We start from the raw sequence: 11866 nt of genomic DNA, 5'->3' as shown, positions 1-11866 counted from the left end.
AGCGATCGCGGGTGGCCGGCGGCCACGTGCTTCGGAGTCCCCGCTGCCAAGTGGGGGCAGAAGCGGGCCGTCAGCAGTGCGCGCTTGGCCCCTAGCTGCAGGCGCGCACCAACTAACAGTTATGTCGGTTTGCGCAGGAGGGGCTGCCTGCCGCAGTAAATCTGCGACGGGCGGTCCGGAACCGGTTATATACATCTCTCACCATGATTGGCTCAGCGCGGTATACTGTATGTAGTCTAAAGTCTGTAGTATGTAAGCTACGGTACATACCTGTACAGTATTACCGCACATCCATCGCGTTGAGAGATTACACCCTGTGTACTTACCCTGCTTGGAGATAATTAGGTATGTTTGTTTTGGGCCATGTAAAGTACCGTAGTCCTCACATTTTTTACTCCACTACGGCACATACATTATTATCCAGCGGGTTGAGAGATTATTGGGGGCGTTGGTTTTGGGCCTCACATTTTATACTCCGTGTATAAGACGACCCCCCCTATTTTTGGGGGATTTTTTAAGGTTAAACAGTCATTTTATACGCCGGCAAATACGATAAACTTTCTTTTTACTGGTCTCCTAGGCATAAACCAATACTTAGCCCACTTCAGAGCCCCACTACAAGGGATGATTTTTCATCTTCCTGGAGTACAGCTTTAATAACTCTCAAATATGTCAGGTAATTGTATAATTTTGTGTAGCATTGTCTATGTGTTATCACACACACTCACCAATCTTCTGATCGTAGTCTGCAGTCTTTTGCCTCTTTTTCCAGAGCCAATGCTTTTACCTGCAAAAAACACCACAGATTAGACAATAATTATTGCAAACTAATAGCACAGCGTACCATCTCACTCCATGACCATAGTCTAAGACAGTGATGGCGAACCTTGGCACCCCAGATGTTTTGGAACTACATTTCCCATGATGCTGCTCACCTACACAGTAGAGTGCATGAGCATCATGGGAAATGTAGTTCCAAAACATCTGGGGTGCCAAGGTTCATTATCACTGGTCTAAGGTAAAGGAAATCTATCACTTATATCAACCGGACCACACTGCTTACAAGTGCATAGTCATCTGGCACAGATTCTAATTCTAGAACACCAAGTTTTTTTTGGCATGTACCTCCTGGAAGAGGCATGCAATTTTAGTTTTTCTCTCATGGATTACTCATGGAATAAAATTGGAGCTCAGAAAGACAAGCAATGGTCCACCCAGCTATACTAATCATCATTATTGGCTGCTAAATGTGGGCAGTTTCACAGACCAATAACAAGGCACAGTCCTTCACTGTATCCAGTCTCATCTCACGCACTATGAATTTGCTAGTTGCATTGATTGATATGTACACAGGTGGACCTCCTACATACAGTGGGTACGGAAAGTATTCAGACCCCCTTAAATTTTTCACTCTTTGTTATATTGCAGCCATTTGCTAAAATCATTTAAGTTCATTCTTCTTCCTCATGAATGTACACATAGCACCCCATACTGACAGAAAAACACAGAATTGTTGACATTGTTGCAGATTTATTAAAAAAGAAAAAAACTGAAATATCACATGGTCCTAAGTATTCAGACCCTTTGCTCAGTATTTAGTAGAAGCCCCCTTTTGATCTAATACAGCCAGGAGTCTTTTTGGGAAAGATGCAACGAGTCTTTCACACCTGGATTTGGGGATCCTCTGCCATTCCTCCTTGCAGATCCTCTCCAGTTCTGTCAGGTTGGATGGTAAACGTTGGTGGACAGCCATTTTTAGGTCTCTCCAGAGATCCTCAATTGGGTTTAAGTCAGGGCTCTGGCTGGGCCATTCAAGAACAGTCACGGAGTTGTTGTGAAGCCACTCCTTCGTTATTTTAGCTGTGTGCTTAGGGTCATTGTCTTGTTGGAAGGTAAACCTTCGGCCCAGTCTGAGGTCCAGAGCACTCTGGAGAAGGTTTTTGTCCAGGATATCCCTGTACTTGGCCGCATTCATCTTTCCCTCGATTGCAACCAGTCGTCCTGTCCCTGCAGCTGAAAAACACCCCCACAGCATGATGCGGACACCACCATGCTTCACTGTTGGGACTGTATTGGACAGGTGATGAGCAGTGCCTGGTTTTCTCCACACATACCGCTTAGAATTATGGCCAAAAAGTTCTATTTTGGTCTCATCAGACCAGAGAATCTTATTTCTCACCATCTTGGAGTCCTTCAGGTGTTTTTTAGCAAACTCCATGCGGGCTTTCATGTGTCTTACACTGAGGAGAGGCTTCCGTCGGGCCACTCTGCCATAAAGCCCCGACTGGTGGAGGGCTGCAGTGATGGTTGACTTTCTACAACTTTCTCCCATCTCCTGACTGCATCTCTGGAGCTCAGCCACAGTGATCTTTGGGTTCTTCTTTACCTCTCTCACCAAGGCTCTTCTCCCCCGATAGCTCAGTTTGGCCGGACGGCCAGCTCTAGGAAGGGTTCTGGTCGTCCCAAACGTCTTCCATTTGAGGATTATGGAGGCCATTGTGCTCTTAGGAACCTTAAGTGCAGCAGAAATCTTTTTGTAACCTTGGCCAGATCTGTGCCTTGCCACAATTCTGTCTCTGAGCTCTTCAGGCAGTTCCTTTGACCTCATAATTCTCATTTGCTCTGACATGCATTGTGATCTGGAAGGTCTTATATAGACAGGTGTGTGGCTTTCCTAATCAAGTCCAATCAGTATAATCAAACACAGCTGGACTCAAATGAAGGTGTAGAACCATCTCAAGGATGATCAGAAGAAATGGAAAGCACCTCAGTTAAATATATGAGTGTCACAGCAAAGGGTCTGAATACTTAGGACCATGTGATATTTCAGTTTTTCTTTTTTAATAAATCTGCAACAATGTCAACAATTCTGTGTTTTTCTGTCAGTATGGGGTGCTATGTGTACATTCATGAGGAAGAAGAATGAACTTAAATGATTTTAGCAAATGGCTGCAATATAACAAAGAGTGAAGAATTTAAGGGGGTCTGAATACTTTCCGTACCCACTGTATGTCCATGGAAGCACTTCTCAACCGGGGTGCCTCAGCACCTTGGTGTGCTGTCTCGGTTCATCAGGCCTGCAGTGCAGTCTGGTATTTTCACACAGCTTCATGCGTATCAATGGTGCAAGTGGGCCAGCTAACAGAAGCATGATGCTAATCCAGGGTGGGCGGCTTTTAGGGCAGCTCCAGTATTCAGGAAAGGATGGCAGTCCACCTCTTTCTTTTCTGCCACTGCCAACCTGTTCTGAAGACTGGGAGGTAGGACCCTACTGTGAAAAGGGGTGGGCATGCGGGGGGGGCTGGGGACTATTATGTGAAAGGAAGTGGGCTTCTCATGTGACAGAGGAACCCATTTTAGACTGGGGTGCCTCAGGATATTGCCTATCAAGCAGGTGAATTAGTGGCCAAGGATTTTTAATTGGCACCTAGAATATAAACAACTGAATTTAAAATTCACAACAATTAATACAATTCCTTATAAGAGACAATATTCTACAACATAATAAGACAACAAAAGAAAATGTACTTCTATTCAAAACCACCATATATAGTACAGCACATCTTCAATGCTTAAAGTTTACAAAAAAAATTACAACGCGTTTCAACTCAACAGTTGTAAGTCTTCTTCAGGGGGTTGGTATAATGGTACGATTGCTGTTGGTTTCTGGATGCCTATCAATGTGGTGATGCGGTTGGGAATTGCAGGATTTTTTCCTTCTTCCCCCTTTTTTTGGAATTTTGATTTACTCTTGTTGAGACCATTTGGGTTAACTCCACTGAAGCCTTTAAGGCTACATCTTGCCATTTGGGGAAGACCATTTGCCACTTGTCCTGATACTTTTTGATTGAGACTTTTTAACCCCTTTAACGCTGCTCACTGTGCTGCTACTGCGCCACAGTGGCTCGTTATCGTCTGGCGACGTAGACCTACGTCACCAGACATTCCCCTCTCTCGGCGGCGCGCGCGCCGCCGGCTCGCTCCGGCTGTATTCAGTCACAGCGGGTGTCGGGCCAGGGGAGGAGGGGCGGTGATCGCCGCTGCTCTTCCCCGATCGTCGGGGATCTAGTGTGGAGACCCGCCCGCTTGTGTAAACAAAGCGGGCGGATCTCCTAAGTGACAGGCAGGGACAGATTGCAGGATTCAGCATAGCTGAACCTGCGATCTGTCCCTGTGTCACATAGTCCCCTCCCCCCACACACGTTAGTAAGCACCAGGCATACATTAACCCCTTGATCACCAATAAAAGTTAACCCCTTCCCTGCCAGCGTAATTTTTACAGTAACAGTGCATTTTTATAGCACTGATTACTGTAGTAATGTCACTGGTACCCCCAAAGTATCAAAAATGTCAGTCAAGGGTCCGATCTGTCCGCCGCAATGTCGCAGTCCCGCAGAAAAAAAAAAAAAAAAAAAAAACGCAGATCGCCGCCATTACTGGTTTAAAAATAAAAAAACATATAAAAAAAGACATACATTTCCCGTAGTTAGTAGCTGCAATAACTTTCGCGCAAACCAATCAAAATACGCTTATTGCGATTTGTTTTTACCAAACATATGTAACAGAAAACAAATTGGCCTAAAATGTTAAAAAATTTTGATTTTTACTTTTTTTGGGGGGGGGAATTTCATATAAAAAAAAAATGTGAGAAATATTGTTATTTTTTCAAAATTGTCGCTCTTTTTTTGTTTATAGCGCAAAAAGTAAAAATCGCACAGGTGATCAAATACCACCAAAAGAAAGCTCTATTTGTGGGGAAAAAAAGGACATCAATTTAATTTGGGTACAGCGTCGCACGACCGCGCAATTGTCCGTTATAGTAACTCAGTGCCGAATCGCAAAATATGGCCTGGTCAGGAATGGGGTAAAATCTTCCGGTCTTAAAGTGATTAAAAATACGCTCATTGACAATTTTTTTGTCAAAGACATGTAGCTAAATACATTTTGGCCTAAATATATGACAAAAATTGAATATATTGGATATTTTTTAACTGTCAAAGTAGAAAAATATTATTTTTTCAAAATTTTCGCATTTTTTTTTTATTAATATCGCAAAAAATAAAAAAAAAAAAAAAAAAAAAAAAAAAAAAAAAAAAAATCGCAGAGATGATCAAATACCACCAAAAGAAACTCTGTTTGTGGGGAAAAAAAGGGCTGCGCAATTGTCAGTTAAAGTCACACAGTGCCGAATCGCAAAAAGTTGCCCAGACGTAAGACAGCAAAATCCTCCGGTGGTAAAGTGGTTAAAGGTGATCCACTGAGTAATTCTGTTGGGAGTTTATTGCATCCATCTTACATCATGTTATACGAAGTAATTTTATGTATCACTAACCAACCCCCTGAGGAAGACTTACAACTGTTGAGTTGAAACGCGTTGAGATTTTGTAAACTTTAGGCATTGAAGATGTGCTGTACTATACACATTACATTGTCAAAGGTATTGGACGCCTGCCTTTACACGCACATGAACTGTAATGGCATTCCAGTCTTAGTTTGTAGGGTTCAATAATGAGTTGGCCCACCCTTTGCAGCTACAACAGCTTCAACTCTTCTGGGAAGGCTGTCCACAAGGTTTAGGAGTGTGTCTATGGGAATTTTTGACCATTCTTCCAGAAGCGCATTTGGGAGGTCAGGCATTGATGTTGGACGAGAAGGCCTGGCTTCCAGTCTCCACTTTGTGCACTGAAGCGCAATCATGTTGGAACAGAAAGGGGCCATAACCAAACTGACCCCACAAGGTGGGTAGAATGAAATTGTCCAAAATGTTTTGGTATTCCCTTTACTGGAACTAAGGGGCCAAGCCCAACCCCTGAAAAACAACCCCACATCATAATCTCCCCTCCACCAAATGATTGTGACCAGTGCACAAAGCAAGGTCCATGAAGACATGGATAAGCGAGTTTGGGGTGGAGGAACTTGACTGGCCTGCACAGAGTCCTGACCTCAACGCGATAGAACACCTTTGGAATGAATTACAGTGCGGACTGCGAGCCAGGCTCTCTTGTCCAATAACAGTGCCTGACCTCACAAGCGCGCTTCTGGAAGAATGGCCAAACACTACCATTGACACACTTGTAGACAGCCTTCCTAGAAGAGTTGAAGCTGTTATAGCTGCAAAGGGTGGGCCAACTCAATATTGAGCCCTACAGACAAAGACTGGGATGCCATTGAAGTTCATGTGCGTGTAAAGACAGGTGTCCCAATACTTTTGGAAATATATATTATATATATATATATATATATATATATATATATATATATATATATATATATATACATACATACATCCAGAATCCAACAGCAATGATACCACTATACCAACCCTGTGAAGAAGGCTTACAACTGTTGAGTAGAAATGCGTTGGAAGTTTGTTTTTAACTTTAACTACTTGCCCTGGGCAAAGTGACGTACCGGTATGTCACTCGCCCGCAAGCCAATAGGGTACGAGCGCGCCGCCGGAGGCGCGCTCCCGCCCCCGCTCGTTCACTCCCATCCCCGCGCGAGTGACCGGTGGCTCTGATGTCCACCGGTCACTCGCGATCTCCCGCTGTAGAGGGAGAAAGGCAGGCGGCTGATGTAATCAAAGCCGTCTGTCATTCTCCCTGGTGTAACTGCAGAGATCATACGATCCTGCTATGTAGGATCGAATGTCTCTGTGGTTACATCATAAGCCACGCCCCTTTACAATTAGAAGCACGCCCCTAGGGACACACTTAACCCCTGTATCTCTAATAAAGTTAACCCCTTCCCTGCCAGTGTAATTTTTTTAGTAACAGTGCATATTTATAGCACTGATTACTGTAGTAATGTCACTGGTACCCCCAAAAGTGTAAAAAATGTCAAGTCAAGGGTCCAATCTGTCCGCCGTAAAGTCGCAGTCCCGCAAAAAAAAAAAAAAAAAAAAATCGCAGATCGTCGCCATTACTAGTTAAAAAAAAAAACAATAAAAATGACATAAATCTTTCCCTTAGTTATAAAACGCAATAACTTTTGCGCAAACCAATCAAAATACGCTTATTGCGATTTTTTTCACCAAAAATATGTAGCAGAAAACAAATTGACCTAAAAGGTTAAAAAATGTAGATTTTTAAATTGGATGGATGGATGTCCCCAGACATCACTGACCCACTACCATACCGGTTATACTGAATGATGGTAAAGGCAGCATAACATTCTCCATGGCTTCTCCAGACCCTTTCACGTCTGTCACATGTACTCAGGGTGAACCTTCTCTCATCTGTAAAAAGCACAGGGCACCAGTGGCAGACCTGCCAATTCTGGTGTTCAGTGGCAAATGCCAATCGAGCTCCACGGTGCCGGGCAGTGAGCACAGGGTCCACTAGAGGACGTTGGTCCCTCAGGCCACCCTCAGGAAGTCTGTTTCGGATTGTTTGGTCAGAGACATTCACACTAGTGACCTGCTGAAGATCATTTTGTAGGGCTCTGGCAGTGCTCATCCAATTTCTCTTTGCACAAAGGAACAGATAAAAGTCCTACTGATGGGTTAGGGACCTTCTACAGCCCTGTCCAGCTCTCCTAGAGTAACTGCCTGTCTCCTGAAATCTCCTCTATGCTCTTGAGACTGTGCTGGGAGGCCGAGCAAACGTTCTGGCAATGGCACGTATCTGTGTGCCATCCTGGAGGAGTTGGACTGCCTGTGAAACCTCTATAGCACAGGTGTCAAACACAAGGCCCGCAGGCCGAATCCGGCCCTCCAGGCCATTTTAAGTGGCCCTCGCACCTCTCCTGTAGCTGCAGGAGAGCTCCAGTGGTCCTCTGGTCCTCCTTCAGACCCTGTACTTTCTACTTTCCAGCAATGCCTCCAGCTTCTTCCCAGCAGCACAAGATAAGGGGGGTGGACTGTGATGTAAAAGAGGGTGGGGGACTCAACTTCTGATGGTAGAGAGGTTCTTGACGTCCTATGCAAGGGTAGGGGATGCTCTTGACATCTAGTCTTACAGATACAACCGGCCCTTTTGAGGGCAATCATAATGCTGATGCGGCACGCCATTAAATGGAGTTCGACACCCCTGCTCTATAGGGTCCAATTATCGCCTCATGCTATCAGTAGTGACACTGACCATAGCCAAATGCAAAACTAGTGAAAAAGTGTCTGAAAAAATTGAGTATGGATAAAAATTGAAAAAAAAAAAGGTTAAGTATTTGCACAGGCACCACAAATGTTTGCCGTACTGCTTGTAATATGAATTAATCTCCTATAATTGCCAGCTCCATCTAGTGGTAAATTCATGCAATAACACAAAAAAAAAAAAAGAAGTATATTATGGCCACTAGATGGGGCTCACAATCATAGGAGAGAATTATAATATAAATAATACAGCAAACGTTCATGGTGACCGTGTGGTTTCTTAAGACGGTGAATGTTTTATATACAGACCCCACAGGCAATGACTTTCATAGCACTGCTGTGGTGGGGCAACAAAACCGTAAATACAATGTGAATAGTTTGGAAAGGTTTGTGATAACAAATGTCATGTTACTTCCATGCTGTCAGCAATTTCTTTTGCTCCACTCCGCAGAGAACACGGAGGAAGGAAGCTGGGTCATGTATAATGCAAGAGTTCCCCAGAAAAACAAAGCTGAGTTTATTCCGCTTGCCTCTAACTTTGCCTTGTCAGTCTGTAACTTCTCGATGGTCTCCATGTATTTCTGCTTCAGGCCATCCAACACGGCCTGGTGCTGTGCGGCTCCCGCTTCTAGGACTTGCAGTCGGCTCCTCAGTTCCTCCTCGATCTGCTTGTGCTTCTCGCTGGCCTCAAAAAACTGCAAGAAAAGATGATGAATAATATTACTGCAGATTCCTTATATCCGTCATCGGTGGAAGACAAAGCCGCGCTTTAACGTTCCCCACGGCTCAAACTAGAGTTTCCTTATCTGCATATATCTACCCAATAGGCGTATATTGATAGGTTTGCACAAAAGTTATAGCGTCTACAAACTATGGGATATTTTTTTATCATTTTTACTAGCATTGGCAGCGATCAGCGACTTAGTGCCGGTTCACATTTGTGCGATCACAGAGATCGCATGTAATTCGGAGCGTACTGCTCCTAAAATGATATGTCATCTCTGTGGGGTGCAAATTCAGCCATACACTTTGTATGGCTGAATTTGCACCGGAATCGCACTGAACACACACCTGACCCTTTTTTTGGTCCGCAGCAGAATCGGATCGCATGGTGGTTCACACTGGTGCGATCTGATTCTTGCGAACTTTCAGATCGCACTGCGATATGCGATCTGATCTGGGGGTGTCGTTAACTTTTAATTGACACGCCCAGCGTATCGCATATGGCAGTGTGAACTGCCAGGGGTGCGGATGCGATGCGGGAACATGCTGTATATTCGCAGCGTTCCCGCATCGCACAAATGTGAACCGCAACTTATAACGGAACTGCGATATTGCAGCGGACAAATCGGATACTAACCGATACTTTTTTTGGGAACCAGTGACACGAATACAGTGATCAGTGCTAAAAATATACACTGTCACTGTACTAATGACACTGGCTGGGAAGGGGTTAACACAGGGCTCGACAAACCCCAGATTGTTATTTTTATTTAACTAGTAATGGCGGCGATCTGCGATGTTTTGCGGGACTGCGACATTGCTGTGGACAGATCGGACTCCTGACTGACATTTTTGACACTTTTGGGGGGACCAGTGACATTACTACAGTAATCAGTGCTAAAAATATGCAAAATATGCACTGTTACTGTACTAATGACACTGGCAGGGAAGGAGTTAACACTGTGGGTGATCAAGAGGTTAAATGTGTACCTAGGGGCGTGTTTCTAACTGTGGGGGGCGTGGCTTGTGAAATGATCAGAGAGACCTGTGTTCCCATATAGAAGGATAGAAGGATCACAGGAGCTCTGTGATCATTCCAGGGAGAAGAACGGTCAGCTGTGTTTACAACAGCTGACCATTCTTCTCTATCAGCGGAGAACGATCGCGGGTGTCATGCGGCAATCAAGAGTCCCCGCTGAAGAGGGGGGGGAGCAGGTAGTGGCCCCGCTGAAGAGGGGGGGGGTGGTAGCAGGCCGCTGGCGGCGCACTCTTGCCCCCTAGCTGCAGGCACGTGACCAACGTATACCTATGTCGGTTCGCGCAGGAAGGCCGTCCTGCCGCAGTATAACTGCTGCGGATGGTCGTTAACCTGTTAAACTTTGCTGCAGATTCCTACCTGCTTCTCTAGAGAAAGAACGGTTTGTTTGATTATGTCAATGTGTAAAGCAAATCTGAATGGGAGTGATTTTTTCATTATTAATCAACTGATGCACTTGCAGTCTTAACAGAGGAAAGCTGCAGTGTCAGCATCCTTTTAGATGTGATTAACCCATAGGGGGTCTCTCACTAACAATTACATTTCTGTTGCAGGGGGTGCCTAAAATGTGATTTGTATCTTTGTTCAGACCTTACAAGTAGACATTTCTCGGAAAGCTCTGTGCACTCTGTCTAAGAAGGCCTCCATGTTGCCACATTGTATTGCATTTTACAAAAAAATTTCTTTTTTTTTTCTTTTTTTTTTAATCAACACAAAAAAAGGACAGTGCTGCAGACTGAATTTTTTTTTCTCTTTTTTCTTAACCAAATGCCTACCAGGCACTTTTACCCCCTTCCTGCCCAGGCCAATTTTAAGCTTACAGCACGGTCACACTTTGAATGACACCTGCGTGGTCATGCTATACTGTATCCATATACCAATTTTTATAATTCTTTTCACACAAATAGCATTCTTTTGGTGGTATTTATTCCCCACTGGGGTTTTTTATTTTTTTGCTAAACTAACGAAAAAAGGGCAAAACATTTGAAAAAAATAAGTTTTTCATAGTTCGTTATCAATTTTCGCAAACAGGTAATTTTTCTCTTTCACCGATAGGCACTGATGAGGAGGCACTAGTGAGCACTGATAGATGGTGCAATCGCGGGAGGACGTCATGCGACGGCCTCCCATAACTGGCCGACCACACTGTAGCCGTCATTCCGCTATAGCGCGGTCAGGAAGTGGTTAACATTCAATTACCATTTTTTGGCTTGTGTAGCAAATGTATGTGATATATATCTATATATATATATATATATATACACACACACACACACACATACATACATACATACATATACAGTGGGTACGGAAAGTATTCAGACCCCCTTAAATTTTTCACTCTTTGTTATATTGCAGCCATTTGCTAAAATCATTTAAGTTCATTCTTCTTCCTCATGAATGTACACATAGCACCCCATACTGACAGAAAAACACAGAATTGTTGACATTGTTGCAGATTTATAAAAAAAGAAAAACTGAAATTGTGACAGAACCCACTGTCACTGTGTGTTTTGGAGGGGACTGTGCGCAAGCCTCCTACCGACAGACTATGGGCCAGAAGCTACTGGAGTTGGGCGCTGCAGCCTTTTGACTTTACCATCCACTACTGCCCTGGGAAGCAAAACGGCAATGCCGACAAATTATCCAGGCAAACAGACATTGACTCTTTGGGATTTGTTACCCGACTAATTCAGGCACAGACCAGTTGGAGGTCTAGTACCTGGATTAGTCTACCTTTGGGGGGAAGAGATGTGACGGTACTAGCCGTCACTATGGGTGACGGATCACCCGGTCCCTGGATTGTAAACCCCTTTGTGTCATTTTCTTATGAGTTTGGGACATTGCATTTTATTTTCCCTTTATTCATCCTCTGAACAACTGACTCATGGCATTGAGTTAATGTAATGTAATGTTACAACCCATCCCCCCCCCCTCCTGTTTCTGTATCTAAGTGTGTGGATTCATGGCAGACAATGGTCTGAGTTGGAGACATCTCTCCGCAGGGGGTGTGTATT

At 44.2% G+C, this 11866-nt stretch overlaps 1 protein-coding gene across 1 annotated transcript in view; it reads right to left on the bottom strand.

The window, feature by feature from the left end:
* PPP1R21 (protein phosphatase 1 regulatory subunit 21) overlaps window positions 1-11866 on the bottom strand; it is a 247552-nt gene that overhangs the window by 177933 nt on the left and 57753 nt on the right. Inside the window, exons 5-6 of the mRNA XM_082252349.1 lie at window positions 8620-8784; window positions 729-787 (exon numbers count right to left, since the gene is read on the bottom strand). Coding sequence (XP_082108475.1) covers window positions 729-787; window positions 8620-8784 — 224 coding nt within the window. The remainder of the gene's footprint in view (window positions 1-728; window positions 788-8619; window positions 8785-11866) is intronic.

This window comes from Pelophylax lessonae (assembly GCF_965119305.1).
Source record: "Pelophylax lessonae genome assembly, chromosome: 3".
In the NCBI taxonomy this organism is placed as follows: domain Eukaryota; kingdom Metazoa; phylum Chordata; class Amphibia; order Anura; family Ranidae; genus Pelophylax; species Pelophylax lessonae.
This window is presented reverse-complemented; position numbering and strand designations above follow the sequence as displayed.